Genomic DNA, 24542 nt, shown 5'->3' on the forward strand with positions numbered 1-24542 from the left:
GTTATGGGATCGAGCACCACATCAGGCTTCTCCGCCAGGAGCCTGCTTCTTCCTCTCCCACTCCCCCTGCTTGTGTTCCCTCTCTCACTGGCTGTCTCTGTTAAATAAATAAATAAAATCTTTAAAAAAAAATACATAACATAAAATTTACCATCTTAATGATGTTCAAATGTACAGTTTGGTAATGTTACGTACACTTAACATTGTTGTAAAACAGATCTTCAGACCTTTTTCATCTTGTAAATCTGAAACTCTGTACCCATTAAAGAACAACTTCCCTTTCTCCTCCCCCTCAGCCCCGGGTAATCATCATTCTACTTTCTGTTTCTCTGCATTTGACTACTTTAGATATTTCGTGTAAGTGGAATCATACAATATCTGTCTTTTTATGAGTGCCTTATTTCACTTAGTGTAATGTCCTCCAAGTTCATCTGTGTTGTAGCACGTGACAGGATTTCCTTACTTTCTAAAACAATAACATTCCATTGTATGTATATGCCACATTTTGTTTATCCATTCATCCATTAGTGAACATTCGGGTTACTTCTGCCTGTTGGCTATTGTGAATAACGCTGCTGTGAATATGGGTGTGCAAGTATCTCTTTAAGACCCTGCTTTTGGTTCTTGGATATATACCCAGAAGTGGGATTGCTGGATCACAAGGTAGTTGTACTTTTAACTTTTTGAGGAACCTCCAGACTGTTTTCCATAGTAGATTCAGTCATTTTATAGTTCCACCAACAGTGCAAAGGGTTTTGCTTGCCAACACTTACTATTTTCTGCGATTTTTTGTAGTAGCAATTTTAACAGGTGTGAGGTGATAGCTCATTGTTTTTGATTCGCATTTTTCTCTCATGATGACTGATGTTGAGCATTTGTTCATATACCTATTGGCCGTTTTATATCATCTTTGGAAAGAAATGTCCTTTGCCCATTTTAATTAATTAGGTTATTCGACTTTTTGTTGTTGAGTTGGAGTTCTTTATATATTTTAGATATTAACCCCTAATCAGATGCATAATTTGCAAATATTTCTTCTACTTAAGGTTTTTAAACAGGTACTTTTTCTCTGTGTATAAGATTTAATTCTTGGGACGCTTGGGTGGCTCAGTTGGTTAAGCATCTGCCTTCAGCTCAGGTCATGATCCCAGGGCCCTGGGATTGAGTCCCGCATGGGGCTCACTGCTCAGTGGGAGCCTGCTTCTCCCTTTGCTTGTTGCTCTGCCCCTGCTTGTGCTCGCTTTTTCTCTTGGTCAAATAAATAAATAAAATCTTAAAAAAAGAAAAGATTTAATTCTTCGTTATACCTGAAACTGATGTAACATTATGTGTCAACTATACTAAAAAAAATTTTTTTTTTAAGATTTAATTCTTGGTATTAAGTATACTAAATTTGGATACTAAAGGAAATTATACAACATAATTTCACTGAAGTTCTTTTGAGTTTAGGATAAATTCACAGGGGTCTTTACTGGTTTAAGTGCATTTTCATCTTAAGGAAGGGGTGGGGTGGACTGGGTGACTTGGAGAGCTCCTTCCTGATTTTAAGAACAGTGTGTCTTTGTGTCTGCGATACTAAATGCTGATTATAATAATCTCTATTTGTAAATTTTATTATTTGTTAAAATATTTGTGCATTATATTTTTGTTATTCTTCAGGATCTCGGACTTTTTTTTAACCTTTTTTTTTTTTTTAAGGTATTATGTATTTATTTGAGAGAGAGAGAGAGCACGAGCAGGGGGAGAGAGAGAGAAGCAGGCTCCTCACCGAGCAGGGAGCCCGATGCAGGGCTTGATCCCAGAATCCTAGGATCACAACCTGAGCTCAAGGCAGACACTTAACCCACTGAGCCACCCAGGTGCTCTGATCTCAGACTTCTTAATCAAATTTTATTTGAGAAAAGGAAACTAAATATAGAATTATATCTTGCCTTAAGCATTTTTATTTTGAAATTTTAGGTTTACTGAAAAGTTAGAAAAATAATGGCTTTCACCCAGGTTTCCCTAATGTTAACACTGTATATAACCATAGTAAAATGATCAAAACCAGGAAATTAACATTGGTACAAAACTATACTAAACTGCAAATTCTGATTGTACCAGTTTTTCCAATAATGTGCTTTACTGTTCCAGGAACCAATATAGGATTTCACATTGATTTATTAATTATGTCTCATTAGTCCAGTCTGTGACAGATCCTCAATCTTTTCTTGCCTTTTCACTTTGACACTTATGATGAGTCAGTTATTTTGTAGAATGTCTCTTTTAATTTGGGTTTGTCTGATACTTTCTCATGATTAAATTGAAGCTTTGCATTTTTGACAAGATTGCCACAAAGAGGTGTTGTGGCCCTGCCCTCTCAGTGTATCCTATCAGTGGGTTACATGATGTCACATATGTTATTAACTTTGAATGCTCAGTTAAGGTGACGTCTGCTAGTTTTTATCACTATAAAGTTAAGAATTTTCCCTTTGTACTTAATAAATACCTTGAGGCAGATACTTTGAGACTGTAAATATTCTCTTCTTGAGCTTTCTCCCTCTGATTTTAGCATCCATCTATATAGATGTGCCTGTCACAATGATTGCCATAGTATTTGACTACTGATGATTTTGTATTTTCCTCATTCCTTCTACATTTGTAAATTAGATTTCTTCTGTAAGAAGAAGCTGTTTTCCTTCTTCTCTGCTTTTGTATTCATTTATTTGTGTCAGTGTAGACTCCTGGACATTTCTTTTATTCTACAAGTTATAATTCAAACTATTATTTATTTTATTTGCTTAAATTGTTCCAGTTTTGGTCTTTGGGAGCTCTTTTAGATTGGCTTCTGTTTCCTTTGGAAAAGGACTCATCCTTTTTCAAGTGTGTTCTTATTTTTTGGCACCACAAGATGTTCCAGGCTCATCTTGTGTTTTCCCTGCCCCAACACTGGAATCAACTACAGAAACCAGGAGCAATGGTATCAGAGAACGTATTTTAGAAGAAAGATCTGAGCAGTAGGTATATCATTGCTACTTTGTATCTGTGCTTCTAGGCCCTCTTAGGATACACATACTACATCCTTATTTATTTCTACGCATATCTATCTTTATCTGAAAAGCCTTGACTTCATACCAGTCCTCTGATTCCAATCCAACACATCTCTTTTTCTTATTTGTACCTTCTTTCCCCAACAATTCACGTACACTATAGTTACTTATTTGTTCAATTCTAGTATACACATAAAGTAATTTCAGAATTGCTAAGAATTCTGAAATGGATTTTCTAGAGTATGTATATTTGTTTGTAATTCTTTTTATCTTTAACCTTACAATATCCAATGAAAATACCTTTTTCCATAGTTATTCAGGTAGGTTATTTTCTTTTGCATTTCCTTATGTGGTTGTGTTATTTGCTTGTAATACTGTTAGGTTGGTTTGTTACAGCTTGTATTCCACTTGAGGGCCATTCCATATTCTGGCTGATTTTGGTTGTTCTTTAGGTATCTGAAACATTACTGTGATTTTAACAGACCAAATTAGATTTTTAAAAAAGGTATATACTCAAAGAAGTGTTGTTCCCTTCTCATTCCTGCCATCCTGTTCCCAAATCCCCCTTTTTCCTATCCCTTTTCCCACCCATCTCCTTTAGATAACCAATCTCTTTAGTTACTGGATTAACTTTCTTATATTTCTTTTGCACAAATGAGCAAATGTGTCTGTATTTTCTTATAATACTTCTTTCTATATGAAGTGTAGAAAGGTAGCATGCATAGGTATTTTTTTTAACTTTTCTCTTTTCCCTTAACAGTATGTACTGGAAATTACTCCAAATCAGTCCTAGAGATCTTTCTTTATATGGCTATATAGTACTCCACTATATGGTTGTGCCACAGTTTAATAAACACTCTCCTACTCGTGAGTATTTACACTGTTTCCAGGGGGTGCCTGGGTGGCTCACTTGGTTAAGCATCTGCCTTCAGCTCAGGTCATGATCCCAGGGTCCCGGGTCCTGGGATTGAGCCCCGCTTCTCCCTCTCCTCCCCCCCTTGCTTGTGCACGCGTGCTCGCTCTCTCTCAAATACATAAATAAAATCTTTAAAAAAATAAAATAAAAAAAAATAGACTGTTTCCGGTATTTTTCAATTACAGGCATTGCTATAGTCATTATCTGGTACCATGTGTATTTTTGAATTGTTTCAGAAGTGGGATTTTTGCATCCAAAGTTAAGTGCATATGTAATTTTGTTAAGTGTTACCAAATTTCCCTGCAAGAGGTTGTACCAGTTTACCGTCTCAGCAGCAATGGATGAGATTACCTGTTTTCCCACAGCTGTGCAACAAAATATGTTGCCATATTTAACAAATTTTACCAGTTTAATAGGTGATAAATGGTATTGATGGTGTTTTAATTTTCATTTTAAAAATTATGAATGACTTGGATCACTTCTTCATGTTGAGAGTTATTGCCATATTTTTGTGAATTGTTAGTTTATGTCTCTCACCATTTTTCTACTAGAGTTTTAGGTCCTTTGTTCTTATTTATTAGAGATGTTAGCTCTTTGTAATGTATGTCGTGATTATTTTCCAATTTGTCAGTTGTCTTTTGACTTTGATTTTTTTTGCTGTGTAAAAATTTTTTACTTCATGTGGTCGAATTTATTGATTTTTTTTCTTAGAATTATATCTTAACTAGTATTTTATAGATATTCATTTCAGCTAATATTTACTGAGCTTATCATATACCCAGTGGGTACTGGGTACTTCATATCAAGTTCAAATTAAGCAGTATGGGGGGCATGTGGGTGGCTCAAGTTGGTTAAATGTCTAACTCTTGATTTCAGCTCAGGTCTTGATCTCAGGGTTATGAGATCAAGCACCATGTCAGTCTCCACACTGGGCGTGGAGCCTGCTTAAGATTCTCTCTCTGCCTCTGCCCCCCTCTCTAAAAAAAATATTAAGCAATATGGGAAAAATTGGAAATAAGCTGAGTTTTAAAGAAGAGATGTATGGTTAGAAAAATTATACCTATAAAATGAAATACTATGTAACAAAATTTGTTTTTAAGAATATTTAGTGAAATGAAAAGATACTTATGATATATAATGTTAGGTTTTAAAAAGCAGCCTCCAAAACTACCTTTGGTATGGTATAGTTTTTCAGAGAAAATACTACCTGTAAGAAAAAAAGTACAGATGAAAGTACTCTAAAATGTTAATAGTGGTTTTCTCTAGGTATTAAAGTATGAATGCAGGGCACCTAGGTGGCTCAGTTGGTTAAACGTCTGCCTTCAGCTCAGGTCATGATCTCAGGGTCCTGAGATTGAGCCCCAGGTCAGGCTCCCTGCTCAGTGGGGAGTTGTCTTCTCTCTCTCCCTCTGTCCTAACCCCGTTCTTGCTATCTCTCTCTCTCTCTCATGTAAATAAATAAAATCTTAAAAATTGAAACTATGTATGAGTTTTATTTTTTTGTATTTGATATAACTTTGAGCAGTTAACTAACCTCTGTGCCTCAATTTCCTTATCTGTGAAATAGGCATAATATGTAGTATCTGTCAAATCTATCTTATCTATCTGTCAAGTAGGCAGAATATGTAGTATCTGTGAGTTTTATTTTCTTCATATTTGGTATAACTTTGAACAGTTAGCTAACCTCTCTGTGCCTCAATTTCCTCATCTATCAAATAGGCATAATGTATAGTATCTATCTTACAGGTCTTTTTGGTAAGGATTTTGTAAGAGGATGCACTTGAAACAGTACCTGGCCTGTAATAAGCTTTCTGCTAGCTAATATTTATTATTACCTTTCTCTACAATAGCCACATTGTTGCTAAGAAGCTTTTTTTAATATTGCTTTCCATAGTAAATTTAAAAATATATATATACTAAATGTGAAAGTAATAAATGCTCATTGTTAAAATTTGAGAAATATGTTAAAGCATAAAGAAGGAAAGAAATCTGCCAAATATATAATGTGATTCTAAATGGCAGTTTATGAACTCTTATTTGACAGGGATCTTTTTTTTTTTTTTAATTTTATTTATTCATTTGACAGAGAATGCGAGCGCAAGAGCACAAGCAAGGGAACCGGCATGCAGAGGGAGAGGGAGAAGCAGACTCCCTGGCAGGGACCCTGGTGCGGGGCTCGATCCCAGGACCCTGGGATCATGACCTGAGCCAAAGGCAGACGCTTAACCAACTGAGCCACCCAGGCATCCCCTGCCAGGGATCTTAACTATATTTTAAAACTTAAAATAAACAAATAATGTATTTAAAATCTTTAAATACTTGCATCAAGTTCAGGAGAAATCAATAGGTTGTTTGCCAGCTTTCAAAAAAAGAAGTTGTCTGGGGGCGCCTGGGTGGCACAGCGGTTAAGCGTCTGCCTTCGGCTCAGGGCGTGATTCTGGCGTTGTGGGATCGAGCCCCATATCAGGCTCCTCCGCTATGAGCCTGCTTCTTCCTCTCTCACTCCCCCTGTTTGTGTTCCCTCTCTCGCTGGCTGTCTCTATCTCTGTCGAATAAATAAATAAAATCTTTAAAATAAAAAAAAAAAGTTGTCTGAATATAAATAACATGACTTAAAAAGGTGCTACGATCTGGTTTATGTGCAGCCTGTCAAGATGAGAGTTGAAAATACAAACCAGAATGCTGTTTGAGTCTTATCCCTTTATTTCAGAGTTACTGCACTTCAAATATATGTTAAAGGTATCTTGATAACGGACACATTATTTATATCCTTTCAAGCAGTTCTTCTCCCGTTGTGAGAAAAGATGCGCCTGTGTTCTTTCCGAATTCCATGCTGGCAGAGAATGTAAGCATGTGCTTACAGAGTGGACCAACAGAGGGTGCCAGTAACAACTCTGTAACATCAGGGGAACCAAAAATTGAGCAAGTAATGCAACCCTTGCCTCATCAACCATCAGATAATCAGAAAATATACCAGGATTTATTGGTAAGAAAATGTAATACATTTCATCTTTTCTGAGATGATTAGGGTAGACTAGTTAAGCCTCTCCTATCTTTAAACTGATTGGGACCTTGGTATAAAAAGATTTTCCCCAAATTAATGATACATAATTTATTTCTTTTAGCTTTTCATGATTATGATAACCCTAAATTCAGTAATTTTTTATAAGCATGCCAGTCATCAGATACTTAGATAGCCAGGGGAAAATCTTAAAAAACAAAAACAAAAAAACAAAGTAAAGTTAGTACCAGAAAAAATAAGGAACAGTTTGCAGAAAGTTTGAAAATTGGAAAGTAGGAGAATATTTATGGTAATATTTGTTGCATTATGTAAACAGATTTTTATTGACTACTTCGCTTAGTCTAAGAAGGTGAATTGAGTAAAAAGGGGCACCTGGGAGGCTCAGTCCATTAAGCATCCAACTCTTGGTTTGGGCTCTGCACTCAGCCGGGAGTCTGCTTGAGGATTCTCTCCCTCTGCCTCCTCCCTTACCCATCCCCTCCATTGCACTGTCTCTCTAAAATAAATAAATCTTTAAAAAAAAGATGAACTAAGTAAAGTGAGTAATATAAAGATAAATAGGATAGTCACTGCTCTTGAGAACCTAGGAGAAAATAGCGCATGGATACCAGTAGCAAACAATGATAGGATAGGCTGAGAAGTACTGAAAGCAAAGGCAGCATGGAATAAAAAGAGATAATTCTGGTTGGATGAAATAGTCATCTAGTCATCTTGGAAAAATTAGAATATAAACTAAGACTTGAAGGTTGAATGACCCTGGCTGTCACTTCCATCCAAACTGTAGACTTTGGAACATTTGATTTCTCCATACTTCCTAGCGCCCTAAGTATTCATCAGTGAACACGTCCTTGCTGTTTGCCTGCTGGGTCCTATACTGCTGCTCGCAGCTGTGTGCTCAGGGAATGAAATGTGCTCTAATGGCAGCAAGGCAGAGGTAGTACCCCAGGTCATTCTCATTCAGAGGGAGAAAAGAGAGGAGTCAAATTCTGAAAGTAACATAAAGATCTAATTTATAACTCTGAGACATTACCATTTTTCAAATGAAAGCATGATTTAAAACTTTGGTTTATAGTTACTATAAACCCTTGAAAACATTTGAGGTACTATTCAAATGATTTTATAGCTGTTAGTTTTAAAATGAACAAGTTCTGAACATTCTAAATTTCCTCTAGGGTCTGATGAAATCATTCATTGAATGGGCTTCCTTTATAAAAACCCCATAATATAAAAAAAACTTCCAAATATACTTGATTCTTTGTAGAATTTGGCTAGATATGATTTTGCTTTTCTCTGGCCTTACTTATGCGCTATTTACATTTTTTGTTTCCTTAGATTGTTAATAGTGGTTTTTCAAATCTTTTTTCTTTTCGTTAGAGTCAAGTGAACCACCTACTGAATAACTCCTCCAAAGAAACTGAGCAGCCATCTACCAAAGCAGTAATTATCAGCCACGAATGCACCAGAACACAAAATGTTTACCATACAAAGAAAAAAAAACATGATTCAGGTCTGGCAGACAAAGATTGTGTTCTTAATGCAACCCTTAAACAACTAAGAAGCCTTGGAGTAAAAATCGATTCTCCCACTAAAGTGAATAAAAATGCACATAAAGTGGATCACGCCAGGTAACTTTAAAATTTGTTATTTATTTATTTATTTTCAAATTTTTATTTAAATTCTAGTTAATTAACCTACCGTGCAATATTGGTTTCTAGAGTAGAATTCAGTGATTATCATTTATAAACAATACCTAGTGCTCATCATAACAAATGCCCTCCTTAATACCCATCACCCACTTAGTCCATCTCACACCCACCTCCCTCCATCAACCCTGTTTCTTCTCTATCTTTAAGTTTCTTATGGTTTGTTTCCCTCTTTTTTTCTTTTCCCCCCCCATGTTTGTTCATTTTGTCCCTTAAGTTCCACATATGAGTGAAATCATATGGTCTTTGTCTTTCTCTGACTTAATTCACTTAGCATAATATATCCTAGCTCCATCCACATAGTCGCAAATGGCAAGATTTCATTCTTTTTGATGGCTAAGTACTGTTCCATTTTATACATATACCACATCGTCTTTATCCATTCATCGGTCAGTGGACCTTTGTGCTCTCTCCATAGCTTGGCTATCGTTGGCCTTCGACTCTGTATTTTTGTATCTGTTAGGTAAATACCTAGTAGTGCAGTTACTGGATCGTAGAGTAGTTCTGTTTTTAACATTTTGAGGAACCTCCATTCTGTTCTCAGAGTGGCTGCACCAGTTGTCTACACCAGTTTGCATTCCCACCAACAGTATACCTGTTGTTTCTTGTGTTGTTAATTTTAGCCGTTCTGACAGGTTTGATTTGTAGTTCCCTGATGATGAGTATTGTTTAGCATCTTTTCATGTGTCTTTAGCCTTCAGGATGTCTTTTCTTGGAACAGTGTCTGTTCACGTCTTCTGCCCATTTCTTAAGTGGGTAATTTGTTTTTTGGGTGTTGAGTTTGATAAGTTCTTTGTAGATTTTGGATGCTAACCCTTTATCAGATATGTCATCTGCAAATATCTTCTCCCACTCTGTAGGCTGCCTTTTAGTTTTGTTGATCGTTTCCTTTGCTGTGCAGAAGCTTTTTATCTTGATGAAGTCCCATTAGTTCATTTTTGCTTTTGTTTCCATTGCTTGTGGTGTCGTGTCTAGTAAGAAGTTGCTGTGGCCAAGGTCAAAGAGGTTGCTGCCTGTGTTCTCCTCTAGGATTTTGATGGTTTCCTGTCTCACATTTAGGTCTTTCATCCATCTTGAATTTATTTTTTGTGTATGATGTAGGAAAGTGGTCCAGTTTCATTCTTCTGCAAGTTGCTATCCAGTTTCCCAGCACCACTCATTGAAGAGACTGTCTTTTTCCTACTGGATAGTCTTTCCTGCTTTGTCAAAGATTAGTTGCATCATATAGTTGTGTAAAACTTGTTTTAAAAGATGAAAAGACTTTAGAGGACACCTGGTCGTCTCAGTCAATTAAGCATCTGTCTTTGGCTCAGGTCATGGTCTCGGGGTCCTGGGATTGAGTCCTGCATTGGGCTTCTTGCTCAGCAGGGAGCCTGCTTCTCCCTCTGCCTATTGCTCCCCCTGCTTGTGCCTGCCGTCTTTCTCACTCTCCCTGATAAATGTATTTTTTAAAAAAGGTGAAAAAATTTTAGCTGTATTGCAGCAATCTCATGAGAAAAGGTATTAGCTTGCCACTCAATTCAGTTGATTCATCATTTATTCAGGGCCTACTATGTGTGTGATGACTAAGAGACCATCTCTACCCTATAGTAGGAGAGTGGTTTTTACATACATAAGAGATACTGCGGGATGTCCTGGGTGAAGATGCCAACAAAATGCGCTGGGAGTCTTGGAGAAAGAAATGAATTCTTACTCATTTCTGGTGTCTGGAAGGTCTTCCTGGAGGTGACAGGGTCTTTGTCAGCTACTGGACATTCAGTTAGGCAGTTGTACCAGCTAAAAGGCAAAAACATTCCTTTCCTTAGGAATGTGTTTTGAACAGTAGAGTCCTACAAAGCTTACTTACTGCTTACCAGTTACAATTGGCCATGTTCTTCTGTTCAGATTCCTCTTCATCAAAAGACGACTTAGCACAGACTTGTTTTTAAAATCTGAAAATTGTATTAAGATTAGCATGTCTTCTGTTAATTGTTTTTATTGTTTTCTAGTTGCAAAAGTAACAGGGTCTCATGATTTAAGAAAGTATTAAATAGGGGTGCCTGGGTGGCACAGCGGTTAAGCGTCTGCCTTCGGCTCAGGGCGTGATCTCGGCATTATGGGATCGAGCCCCACATCAGGCTCCTCTGCTATGAGCCTGCTTCTTCCTCTCCCACTCCCCCTGCTTGTGTTCCCTCTCTCGCTGGCTGTCTCTATCTCTGTCGAATAAATAAATAAAATCTTTAAAAAAAAAAAAAAGAAAGTATTAAATAACACACAAGAATATCAGGTAAAATGTAAAAGCTCCAACTCCCCAAATTCCTCAGTCTGGACCCTCCTCCCAAGGTTACTTCTCTTAACTGTTTCTTTTGTATTCTGTAGACATATTCCATGCATGTTCAAGTGCGTATGGGTGTGAAGACTATTGCAATTTGTTTTTGTTTTCTCTTGTTTTGTTTGCTTAAAATTATGTCTTAAATACTTTTCTTTATAGGTATATGCAGTTCTTTTGCATGCATTTAAACAGCTGCGTAATGTTCTGTTGTACCCACGGTCCTATAAGATAGTGAACCTGTCCTCTGTTAATGGACTTTTAGGCTGAATCTCTTATTTCTTATCTCGGATGATGCTAAGTAAACGTCATTCTATAGGAACTTGTACAAGTATATTTGTTGGATAAATTCTTACAAGTAGGCAGAATCAAATGATATGTGCATTTAAAGTTTTGGTAGTTGCTGCCATTGCCCACCAAAATAGTTGTTCCAATTTACATTCCTACCAACAGCGTAAGAGAATAAGGCTAGCATTTTTGAAGATTTTATCTCCATACTGTGCGATAGAGGCTACATAATGTATGTTGGAATATACAAATCACCCTGCTATCTGTGTGGAGCACTGCGTATTTTGGGGGGCAGTTTTTAAGTAATTATTTCTTCAGAGTGGTTACCCAGTTTTAGTGTCTTCACAGTGACACACTGGAAATAATAAATTTTCAGTATATAATGAACTTGATTGGTTTTTTAGATGCTTTAGAATGAAATGGGAAGTCAAGTCTTTTTGATTGATCATTGTGGGGTAGTCATTGTTTTAATCAGGATTATTCTTTATTTAAATAATAATTTACATTATAAATTTATACTACGAAAAGTATACATGCTCAGGGTTGGTGTTTTAGAAAATGAAGAAAATGTCATTTGGACTTATAACATCTGAAAAAAAATTAGCTTTTTAAGAATCAGTTGCAGTTTTACTATATATACAATTTTTAAAATTTTTCTTTAAGCATTGTGATCTATACCCATTTTTAAAATTTGCTTACTTGAGTTGAAAAACTCATAGATATACGTTCATAGAGATTGGATTTTAACTTCATATAAGATGATTTTCTCAAGGAAGTGAAAGCCAATATGAAAAAAATTGTTTTCAGTTCAAAGTGATATGTTAAATTAAGTATTTTCATAGAGGAATAAGCTGACAAAAACCTAACAGTAACAAAAAATTTTTAAGTTTTATTATATGGTATAAGTTGTTCTATAAAATATTGTTTGTAGAGCTTTGGAAATAGAGTTTGCTATTTATTTTGTTTTCATACTCAAGGTAATACAAACTTACTATGTAAAATGTAGAAAAAACCATATTCACACCAAATTCATTTATTATTAAAACTTTACTTTTTTTTCCTTTTATTGTTTTTCTAAATTTATTTTATTTTATTTTTAGATTTTATTTTTATTTATTAGAGAGAGCGAGTGAGCATGAGCCGGGGGAGGGGCAGAGGGAGAAGTGGACTCCGCACTGAGCAGGGAGCCTGATGAGGGGCTCAATCCCAGGACTCCAGGATCGTGACCTGAGCCAAAGTCAGATGCTTAACTGTTCCTTTGCTGTGCAAAAGGTTCTTATCTTAATAAGGTCCCAATAGTTCATTTTTGCCTTTGTTTCCCTTGCCTTTAGACATGTTAGACATGTCTAACAAGACGTTTCTGTGGGTGAGGTTTAAGAGGTTGCTGCCTGTGTTCTCTAGGATTTTGATGGGTTCCTATCTCACATTTAGGTCTTTCATCCATTTTGAGTCTATTTTTGTGTATGGTTTAAGGGAATGGTCCAGTTTCATTTTTTTGCATGTGGCTGTGCAATTTTCCCAACACCGTTTGTTGAAGAGATTGTCTTTTTTCCACTGGATGTTCTTTCCTGGTTTGTCAAGAATTAGTTGACCACAGAGTTGAGAGTCCATTTCTGGGTTCTCTGTTCTGTTCCATTGATCTATGTGTCTGTTTTTGTGCCAGTACCATAGCGTCTTGATGATGACAGCTTTGTAATAGAGCTTGAAGTCCAGAATTGTGGTGCCACCGGTTTTGGTTTTCTTTTTAAACATTTCTTTGGCTATCCAGCGGGGTCTTTTCTGGTGCCATACAAATTTTAGGATTATTTGTTCCAGCTCTCTGAAAAAAGTTGATGGTATTTTGATAGGGATTGCCTTGAATATGTAGATTGCTCTGGGTAGCATAGACATTTTAACAACATTTGTTCTTCCAATCCATGAGCATGGAACATTTTTCCAATTTCATTGTGTCTTACTCAGTTTCTTTCCTGAGTGTTCTGTAGTTTTCTGAGTACAGATCCTTTGCCCCTTTGGTTAGGTTTATTCCTATGATTTTGGGCAATTGTAAATGGGATCAACTCCTTAATTTCTCTTTCTTCTGTCTCATGGTTAGCATATAGAAATGCAACTGATTTCTGTACATTGATTTTATATCCTGCCACTTTGCTGAATTCCTATATTAGTTCTGGCAGTTTTGTGGTGGAGTCTTGGGTTTTCTCCATAGAGTATCATGTCATCTGCAAGGAGTGAGAGTTTGACTACTTCTTTGCTGGTTCAGATGCCTTTTATTTCTTTTTGTTGTCTGCTGAGGCTAGGACTTCTAGTACTATGTTGAACAGCAGTGGTGATAGTGGACATCCCTGCCGTGTTCCTAATCTTAGGGGGAAAGCTCTATTTTGCCCCATTAAGAATGATATTCGCTGTGGGCTTTTCATAGATGGATTTTATGATATTAAGGTATGTTCCCACTATCCCTACATTGTGAAGAGTTTTAATCAAGAAAGGATGCTGTACTTTGTTGAATGCTTTTTCTGCATCTATTGAAAGGATCATATGGTTCTTGTCCTTTCTTTTACTTATGTTATGTATCACATTGATTTGCAGATGTTGAACCACCCTTGCAGTCCAGGAATAAATCCCACTTGGTCGTGAATAAGCCTTTTAATGTACTGTTGGATCCTATTTTTTGGTGTATTTTGGTGAGAATTTTTGCATCCATGCTCATCAGGGATATTGGTCTGTAATTCTCCTTTTTGGTAGGGTCCTTGTCTGGTTTTGGAATCAAGGTAATGCTGGCCTCATAGAAAGAGTTGGAAGTGTTCCTTCCATTTCTATTTTTTGAAACAGCTTCAAAAGAATAGGTATTAATTCTTCTTTAAATGTTTGGTAGTATTCCCCTGGGAAGCCTTATCCGGCCCTGGTCTCTTGTTTGTTGGGAGATTTTTGATTACTGCTTCAGTTTCCTCGCTGGTTCTGGGTCTGTTCAGGTTTTCTATTTCTTCCTGTTTCAGTTTTGGGAGTTTATACATCTCTAGGAATGCATCCATTTCTTCCAGATGGCCTAATTTGTTGGCATATAGTTGCTCACAATATGTTCTTATAATTGTTTGTATTTCTTTGGATGTTGGTTGTGATCTCTCCTCTTTCATTCATGATTTTATTTATTTGGGTCCTTTCTCTCTCTCTCTCTCTTTCTCTTTTCTTTCTTTCTTTTTTTTTTTTTGGTAAGTCTGGCCAGGGGTTTATCAATCTTATTGATTCTTTCAAAGAACCAGCTCCTAGTTTCTTTCCTTGATCTGTTCTACTGTTCTTCTGGTTTCTGTTTCATTGATTTCTTTTTTTTTTTTTTAAAAGATTTTATTTATTTATTCGACAGAGACAGAGACAGCCAGCGAGAGAGGGAACACAAGCAGGGGGAGTGGGAGAGGAAGAAGCAGGCTCATAGCAGAGGAGCCTGATGTGGGGTTCGATCCCATAACGCCGGGATCATGCCCTGAGCATAAGTTGTATATATATATATACACAAAAATAAAATTGTATATATATATACAAAAAGAAAAACATATATATATATATATATATATATATATGTTGTATATATATATATATATACAAAAATTAAATTAAATACAATGAAAGGATAGACTGTAACTATAAAGATGAAAATTTAAAAAGACTTTAACAAGAAAAAAAGACGAAAAAAAAGAATGAGACAGGTGAGGAGAACCGAGCAATACACTACATTCTGGGTATAATTTGGTCTGTTAGAAGAAACTGCATCCCAAAATTGTAAAGAAAGAAAACCTTACATATATACAAAAATAAAATTAAGTACCATGAAAGGATAGAATGTAAGTGTAAAAATGAAAATTAAAAATTTTTTTAAAAAGAGTTGATAAAAGAAGAAATTGGTTGAAAAAGGAAAGAAAAAAATGAAAATTGAAAGACTAAAGATTCGTGGGGGAAAAACCATGAATCCTACATACTGTTTGCCCTAGCACTGGAGTTTTGCAGTTCTGTGTGATGGTAAACTTGGTCTTAGCTGACGTCTTGCCGATCCGGCGGAGGGGCCTGTTGCACTGATGCTCAGAAGTCTGCCCCGGCGGAGCTGCACTGCCCTTGCCAGGGGCCCGGCTGAGTAAGCTGCTCGGCTCTACCTGGTTTTTGTTCCCCGAAAGCTTTCCGCACAGCTGCACAGGATGAGAATGAAAATGGCGGCCTCCCCGTCTCCGGCCCTGGGGCCGAAAGCCCAGGGCCCCACTCCACAGCGCACCTTCAGAGAAGGGCAGTCAGTCACTCCTGTCCCCCTGGTCTCCGTCTGCACTCCGTGCTCACCCGGCCTGTGACCGATCATTTCAGTCTCAGGCACGTGACTCCGTTCGGAGTCTCCAAAGCCCGGAGACTCCGAGGGCGCGCGCCCACACCACTCCCTCCCGAGGAGGAAGGAGTTCTCGCCAGTTTTGCCATTTGTTGGGCCCCTGCTCAGAGAGCGGTTGCCCAGCCGTGCCCCGGTTCGGGTTTATGGCAGCTCCAGCTGAGAGCCCACTCCTTGGCTCGCTGCTAGCAGCCTGCTTCCCCACTCCAGTGCCTGGGGACTCTGCCACGCTCAGGCACTCCCAGTCATCCTGAGACCATGGTGTCCCAGCTAGGATTCCACCCCGTTTAGCCACCTGAGCACCTTTCAGGCTCCGATGTCCCTCACCAGAACAGACTTCTATAAAGTTCCGATTTTGTGCTCCGCTGCTGTATCGCTTGCCGGTAGCTGGCTGACGAAGGCCCCCTCCCATTTGCAGTTTATCTTCCCATCTATCACCTCGGGTTCACTTCTCTGCACCTCCTACCTTGCAGAAAGTGGTCGCTTTTCTATTTGTAGAGTTGCAGCTATTTTCTTAGATCTCCAGTTGAGTTTGCCGATGTTCAGAATGATTTGATGGCTGTCTAGCTGAATTCCTGGGACCAGATGAAACTAAAGTCTCCTACTCCTCTGCCGTTTTGGACTATCTCCTGTGCAGTATTTTTCATTTAATCCTTAACAGTAATCTGTGTGGTGGACAGTATTACTCCTGTTTTATAGATAAGGAAATTAAGTATCAGTTTGCTCAAGGCCCCATGCCTGTGATTTTAAACCTACTCTTCCCTAACTGCAAAGTCCATAGTTGGTTTTTTGTTTTGTTTTGTTACTGTTTTGCTCTATTGCTTACTGCTTACTTAATTTTTTGGTGGGGTCTCATGGTGGTACATAGTCTGTTGCTTTGTGTTTTGACCATGCTGTGTCTACCAACCCCCCCCCCCCGTTTTTTTTGGCTTTACATTGGGAAGTAATGTTTCCAAGTTGTAACCCTTTCTAAGCATCATCTTTAATGGGGATATAATAATCCATTAAGTGGAACATAGCATTTGTTTACCTAACCCTTGCCCTCTTGTTGGAACTGAAAAGAACTTGGGAAGTTAGTTTCAATTTCTTGCTTAAATCACTTTTTTATTTTATTTTATTTTATTTTAAGATTTTCATTTTTAAGTAATCTGGACACCCAACTTGGAACTCGAACTTAGAACACTGAGATCAAGAGTCACATGCTCTACTGACTGAGCCAGCCAGGTGCCCCAGTTTCTTAGTTTTTTGTTTTTTTTTTTAAGTGGGCTCCATGCCTAGCTTGAGCTCACAACCCTGAGCTGAGATCAAGAGTCAGACACTTAACCGACTGAGCCAGTCTGGCGCCCCAGTTTCTTACTATTTTAAATGCTGCTGTAATGAACATCTTCTTGCAGTTTGCATTTTTTTGGTTTTAGGATTATTTCCTTAGAGTCTCAGAAATGGGAAGACTAAGTCAAAAAGGTAAGAAAATGTTAAAGCTGTTGCTGCATTGCTTTCTGAAAGAGTAAGTTTTAAGAGTCTTATCAGCTATATGTCTTACTATTTCACTCATTTTACTTTAATAAATACATATTGAACTTCTATTTCGAGCCAGCTCTGAGAGACATCATGGCAAACACAATAACCTGTTGAAGACATCTTTGCCCTCACAGGGCTCAGAGTGTGGTGAAGACACACAGATAGTCAACTATAATATATTCTGTCGCCTCCTATGAAAAGGACAGATACAGTTTGTTTTAGAAGCACACAGGAGAGGTAGAACATTAGCAATAGTTTTGTACCGTATTATAATACCCCGTATTAAAATTGCCCTTTTTAAGATTTGGGGGGGTGCGAGGGGGAGGGAGAGGAACAAGCAGACTCTACGCTGAGTGTGGATCCTGATGCAGGGATCAATCTTATGACCCTGAGATCGTGACCTGAACCAAAACCAAGAGCCAGATGCCCAACTGCCCCACCCAGGTGCCTAAAATTGCCCTTTTAAAAGATGTTTACTAATTTAGACCAAAAATATCTTAAGCTATTCTTATTTATATTCTATCAAATATTTATAGGTTCTACATATTATTATAATTAAAAATGAAACTGGGGCTGGTACAGTTGGGTAAGCATCTGACTCTTGGTTTCGGCTCAGGGTCATGAGATCGAGCTCTCCATCGGGCACCATTTCAGTGTGGAGTCTGCTTGAGACTCTTTCCCTCTCCCTCCCCCCCCCCCCAATCAATCAGTCAATAAACAAACCTTTAAAAAAGGTTTGCGCCTAGGTGGCGCAGTCGTTAAGCGGCTGACTTTGGCTCAGGGCGTGATCCCGGCGTTCCGGGATCAAGTCCCACATCGGGCTCCGCTGCTGGGAGCCTGCTTCTTCCTCTCCCACTCCCCCTGCTGTGTTCCCTCTCTCGCTGGCTGTCTCTCTGACGCATAAATAAATAAAATCTTTTAAAAAATAAATAAATAAATAAATAAATAAATAAATAAATAAATAAATAAAAAAGAAAAAAGAAAGGTTTAAAAATGAAACTACACTAAAACTGTTTCTAACACATAGAAGTCAGATTTTGTCTGTCATTAATCTTAGAAATATAAGACCATCTAAAACCTACCTAATTTACATTGTTTCACGGTTTGTCTCAAACTTATTTTTTTAGTATAATCTATCACTCTCTACCAACTTCCAGTTTACCTAGCATTGGTATTTGCAAGGTTCCTTGCTGTTACTTTTATCTGGAATACTCTTTTTCAACTTTCTGCCTGCCAGATCCTCTTACCTATCCTTCAAAGCTGAACTCAGATGGCACCTCCTTTGTCAAGGTTTCCTGGACCCCTCACCAGAATATCGATGTTTTTTTACTCAGAATACCTTGTTTCTAATAGATTATAGCATGTTCTTGTGATAGTCTTTCCAGCAACATCGTGAATTTTATCTGAGTCCTCTTTTCTTCTACCACACTTGGTGGACCTCCCATGAGTCATTTGCTAAATTAGTGAAATCCCACCTGTTTGGGTCATCACTGAAGCTTACAGTGAATGCTTTATTTTTAGCACCTCTGTAGTTTTTATTGTCAATATTTATACTCTTTTGTTATCTTTTAACACATATGAATATAATATAACTGGTATACTTAAAGTTCATAAGGCAGTTGTTTAGAATTTAAGGTACATTGTCCTGTAGAAACAGTGTTATAAATTCGTTTAGTATTCCAGGAAAGTACTGTATAATTCTTATAACCCGCACTGTTCCTCCCAGTTCTCTAAACCACCTATTCTTTGTCATTGTACCTATGTGAAAACTTATTTCCTGTTCCAGTTCTGGACTTCAGGAGCATCTCCTCCCACCAGATGAGTAGCTGAGACAAGGGAAGGAAGATTTCGTTTCTTTTCTTTTTTAAGATTTTATTTATTTGAGAGAGCGCGTGCATACACGAGTGGCGGGTGGGGTGGGGAGGGGTAAGCAGACTCCCCGCTGAGTTGAAGCCATCTTTGTCTTCAGATGCAGGGCTCGATCCCAGGACCTGGGATCATGACCTGAGCTGAAGGCAGACGCTTAACCAACTGAGCCACCCAGGTGCCCCAAAGAATTCCTTTCTGCTTTCCTGTTCCAGAACACTACAGAGATTAGGCAGCAGAGCAATGAAAGAAGGTCTTAGACGACCCTAGAAATTGTAGGGAAGATGGAGATTGTGGTTTTGGTGTCTGGCAACAGCCTCTATAGACGTATTTCCAGTTCCTTTCAAATTCAAAACAGATCTTCAGGGGCGCCTGGGTGGCACAGCGGTTGAGGGTCTGCCTCCGGCTCAGGGCGTGATCCCGGCGTTATGGGATCGAGCCCCACATCAGGCTCCTCCGCTAGGAGCCTGCTTCTTCCTCTCCCACTCCCCCTGCTTGTGTTCCCTCTCTCACTGGCTGTCTCTGTCCTGTCAAATAAATTAAAAAAAAAAAAAAAAAAAAAAACAGATCTTCAGCAGTCTCTTTAGTTGCTTCCTTCCTTCCTTCTTATTAGTTAAAAACCCTATGTAGGATAAGTAGGAGGTGACTAATTGGGATTCGAACAGGACAATAAAGTCAAGGTTGGTTTTCATCTTTAAGTAAGTTAGAATGATTTTTGAGCTTCCCTTAATTGTCAGCCTGTGACTCTCATATACAAACATAAATGGGTTCTCATCATCCTTTCGTGACTGCCTATATACTGAGATTCTACTACGGCATATCTGTGCTCAAGGCTGTTAGGATTTGATTAGTGGGATGGCCTCCTTTTGCTTCTCATCTTTAATTACCCCGGTGTTATATGCATTGGTTCTGAGTATTACTGATTTGTTTTGTTTTCAAAGTAATGTTGTTTCCCCTAACCCCAAATTGAAATTAGCGAGCTGTGTTACACAATGAAACTTAAAAAACCTTCTAAACTGATATTGACTGGTTTATGGATTTATATAGATTCTTTAGCTATTCTATAAAAGAAAATCTAATTCAAATTAGACCTTCTTTTTCTAAATATTTACTCTTTTGAACTAGAAGTTTTTGTTCAAATTATTTACATTAATATTATCTGTAGCGATATTATACCTATATATATTTTAATGTGTACACAGGTCTTCTGATTTAATATGCAAATTGCTTATCATTTTGAAGAAATAGGCAAAGAAAGTAGAAAAAGATTTTATATTCAGAAGATAATGAATATTTCATCATAGAATAGTGTCTAGGGGCATCTGCGTGGCTCAGTTGGTTAAGCGTCTGCCTTTGGCTCAGGTGATGATCTCAGGGTCCTGGGATTGAGCCTCGCGTCGGGCTCCCCTGCTTCTCCCTCTCCCTCTGCCCCCCGCCCCCGGCTTGTGCTGTCTTGCTGGCTTTCTCTCAAATAAATAAAATCTTTGAAAAAAAAGAATAATGTCTAGATAAATTGGTATCTCTTCCATCATATTAAGACAGTCTCCAAAGCAGTAAGTACCAAGAAGTTTAAGGAAAAATTACAAGGTGGTTTTAAAGACCAACATCACTGAGCACACCGCGCCGTTGTTTCGTGATGACGTCACTGGTTTCAGGAATATCAATGGTTGGAAATAGCTTCTTCAAAATTTCGGGTGCTTCTCAGAATGAAAATACCTGGTCCTTATTTGGGTTTTACGGGGGGTAGGGATGCAGACAGTGGCCGGCATATGTAAAACAGCTTCATTGGGTGAAATGGAAAGTCTATGTATAACATAGTTTTTGACCAGAATATAATGTTTACCACAACCAATGCTACACAAAAGATTCTAATTTGTAGGGAACAGAAAAACTGATAGCAAAGTAAAAGGTGCGGAATGGAGTATAAACAGTGGTTGTGGAGCCCCAGAGAGTAAGGCAGACCTGGTCTCAGCTTTTCAATTCCTAGCTGTTCCGGTTAGGGAAAGCAGTTAAACATCTCTATTCCTTAGTTTTTTTAACTGTAAAATCAAGATAATAGTACTAATTTCTTTTATTCATTTAGTAAATATTTAATAGAGTGCCTACTGTGTACCAGGCACTGTTCCAGCCACCGAGGATATTGACGGGGTGGGGGGTGTTAAAAATCCCTGCCCTCATGGGGTTTTGTGAAGGAGTTAGATGATAAATAAGAAATGCGAGTTAAATATATGGACTGCCAGCAGATGATACAAATGTGAAGTGTTGGAGAGCGGAGCATGAGGTCAGAATATTTAGCTCTGAGAGAGGTGTCTGTGAGGATTAAATGACATATTGAATGTTTAGCAGAGTGCCTGGCATATATAAAAGGCATCAATAAAAATTAGCAGCTATTATTATATTTATTTTTTATTTTTATTTTTTAATGATTTTTTATTATATTATGTTAGTCACCATACAGTACATCCCCGGTTTCCGATGTAAGGTATTATTATATTTATGATAGTAAGGAAAAAGGCAAGTCAGTTGGTTAATATTAATGAGATAACACCAATCAAAAGGGAGTTGAAAATTCTATCTACTGAAAGAAAATTAGTGTATACAGAGACACACGCACTAGTCCATATCCAGAGACTGGTTGATGTTTTTCACTCATTACAAACGCAGTCTCTTCAACTGTGAACAATTTAATATTCTGAGCTACTCACCAAAGCTTGTAAATGTTACATCATCAGATGTTTTTTGTGTTTGATTTTATTTTTGTTTTATTTTACCAGAATTGAATGGCTTTTACATTTGGGGGTGTTGTATTTGTTCTTGAAACCGTGACTGATGCCTACATTTAGGAAAACTAGTTGTGTTCCACTCTCAGTCTCTGAATCATAGACTACCTTCTAGTTTGTCATATTTATCTCTGGAATGTATCTGGATCGTTAAGACTTAGATGTTTGAGCACTCAGCTAAAAAAACACCACGAAGCTTAAAGCTGAAGACCTTTTGTTACTTTCATAGAGTGGAATACATTTAGAATAACTCGATTTTGGTGCTCAAACTAAGATAAATGATGGCCTGCTCCTTTGTGTCTTTCAGTGTGTTGGCATGCATCAGCCCTGAAGCAGTGATTTCTGGATTAAACTACATGTCATTTGCTAACGTTGGCATGAGTGGCTTAAGCCCCAGCGGTGTGGATTTGAGCATGGAGGCAAACGCTATAGCTCTGAAGTATTTAAATGAAAACCAGCTGTCACAACTCTCGCTCACTCGATCAAATCAAAATACCTGTGACTCATCCTTCAGCCTTCTACATATTAATACAGACAGAAGCACAGTGGGGCTTAGTTTAATTTCACCAAACAACATGTCATTTGCAACTAAAAAATACATGAAGAGATACGGCCTCATACAAAGCAGTGACGACAGTGAAGATGAAGGGGAGCCTGCAAGTGGTACAGGTAGCAAGGGTGAGCATTTATCGACTCAAAACCTTACATCCGCACCTGAACAGCTGGACCGTCAGAAAGAGCCTTCTCGGAATGCCTGTGAAATAATTCGTCGTTACAGCTGTGAATCCGTGAGCACCCGCACAGATGCGCCAGTGTTGAGAAATATTACAAATGAAGTTGTCCAGCCGAAAGCAGTGCAGCCACTGAATGAAAATCCAGCTTTCTTATTGAAAAACCTTAAACCAAGTCCTGCAATGAACCTCCGAACGGGAAAAGCAGAGTTTACCCAACATCCTGAGAAAGAAAATGAAAGGGACACTGCAATTCTTCCTGAAGGTTTGAAACCTGAAACTTTGAAGCAAACGAATAGTATGAATTCAGTAGGCACCTTCTTAGACGTAAAGCGGCTCAGACAGTTGCCAAAATTGTTTTAAACCTTAAACTCACCACCCTCCTGTTCTGAGGATGGGGTGTCTCTTGAGGAGACTTAGGGAAGCCAGAGCCTTTGGTAGTCTGGAAGGTGCCTAGGCATTCTAAGGGCTCGTCGGGTTCTCGGCAGCAGCTGATTGCAAAGAGCTGAACAGGTGCGCTGCTGGGCTGTGAATGGTGCGCTGGTGGGGGGGGGGGTGAAGTGCTCTGTTCAAGTAGAGCGAGCTGCTCGGCAGCCCTGCAGCCTTTTTAAACAAATCCTGAGATCAGTTATTTCGACAAATTTAGGTAAACCGGTACCGTCCAGCTCTGAATCCGAACTGCTCTTTTATACTGTAAATTGTGAAAAGTTAACTCCATTTTCCTAGCATCTCACATCTCCATCTACCCAGTATCACTTGAAATAACATAAAATAAACTTATCATGACCCTGACTAAATTAGCTGAATCAACCCTTATTGAATTTAAGGGGAAAGTTTTATTTTTAAAAATAACTTTAAGATCTTTTATACAGTGAGTGTATATGTTCTCTTAAGATACGTATTTGTTAAATTCTGTGGAAGTAAAGCTTTTGCAGTCTGGTGGGTTGATGTTAAGGTAACGTTATCAACTTTTAGCACTAGCTATCACAAAATAAGAAAATTATTGAGTATGAGTGTGCTTTGTAAACTTTGAGTGTTTCAAGTGTTTTAATATTTTTTAATGGAACTTAATAAAAATGTCTAGATTTACTGTCTTCCTCTATAGCACATCCTTCTCCCCTTGTTTTAAAAAAAACTTTTGAGGGGCGCCTGGGTAGTGCAGTCGTTAAAGCATCTGCCTTCGGCTCAGGGGGTGATCCCGGCGTTCAGGGATCGAGTCCCGCATCGGGCTCCTCCGCTGGGAGCCTGCTTCTTCCTCTCCCACTCCCCCTGCTGTGTTCCCTCTCTCGCTGGCTGTCTCTCTGTCACATAGATAAATAAAATCTTTAAAAAAATAATAATAAATAAATAAATAAAACTTTTGACTCCCCAAAAGTGACAAAAATAGTAACAGTCCAGGTATACCCTTTGCCCTGCGACCCCCAACTGTAGTATCTTACATAACCATAGCAAACGATCAGAACCAAGAGACTGACATCGGGCACAATATTAGCAGCCAAACCACAGACCTTTCAGGTGTCACAAGTTGCTGCGCGCACTCGTTAATTTACTTCTTGGCGTGTGAATCTGGTCACTTATTATGGGTCTGTGTAACCTCCACCACAGTCAGCCTACAGAACTGTTCCATCACCACAAAGAAACTCCCTAGTGCTGCCCTTTTAAAATACAATCCCCCGTCCTCCAGCCCTAATCCCCGACAACCGGTGGTCTGTTGTCCATCACTAGAATGTTGTCATTTTGAGGGTGTCGATATAAACGGCATCACGGTAACTTTTTGAAGCTGGTTCTCACTGAGCGTAATGTCCCTGAGATCCATCCACGGTGTTAGTGCTGCTTCCTTTTTCCTCCCACCTTCTTAAGAATTAAGTTTTAAAGTTTTGTTTCTAAATATAAATGGAAAAAGTCCTCATTCACTTGAGAGAGAAAGCTCTTCTGCTGAAGTTAACTTAAGCCGTCATTGCCTCATATCCAAGTTTGACGTGGAAGCTGGAAAGAAGAGGACTTTGGATCTCTGAATACTTTCTAAC

The 24542-nt window shown here is 38.3% G+C and overlaps 1 protein-coding gene across 3 annotated transcripts in view; it reads left to right on the plus strand.

The window, feature by feature from the left end:
* STIL (STIL centriolar assembly protein) overlaps positions 1-23609 on the plus strand; it is a 68528-nt gene extending 44919 nt beyond the window's left edge. For 2 of the 3 annotated variants that reach the window (XM_026498158.4, XM_048220558.2), the window contains exons 15-17: positions 6727-6931; positions 8342-8592; positions 22092-23609. In XM_026498158.4, coding sequence (XP_026353943.2) covers positions 6727-6931; positions 8342-8592; positions 22092-22878 — 1243 coding nt within the window. In that variant the 3' untranslated portion in view covers positions 22879-23609. Of the gene's footprint in view, positions 1-6723; positions 6932-8341; positions 8593-22091 lie in introns of all 3 variants that reach the window. The other variant, XM_057310658.1, reaches the window with a different exon arrangement.
* Positions 23610-24542: the final 933 nt, after the last annotated feature.

The sequence above is a fragment of the Ursus arctos genome, unplaced genomic scaffold, assembly GCF_023065955.2.
Source record: "Ursus arctos isolate Adak ecotype North America unplaced genomic scaffold, UrsArc2.0 scaffold_12, whole genome shotgun sequence".
NCBI lineage: Eukaryota > Metazoa > Chordata > Mammalia > Carnivora > Ursidae > Ursus > Ursus arctos.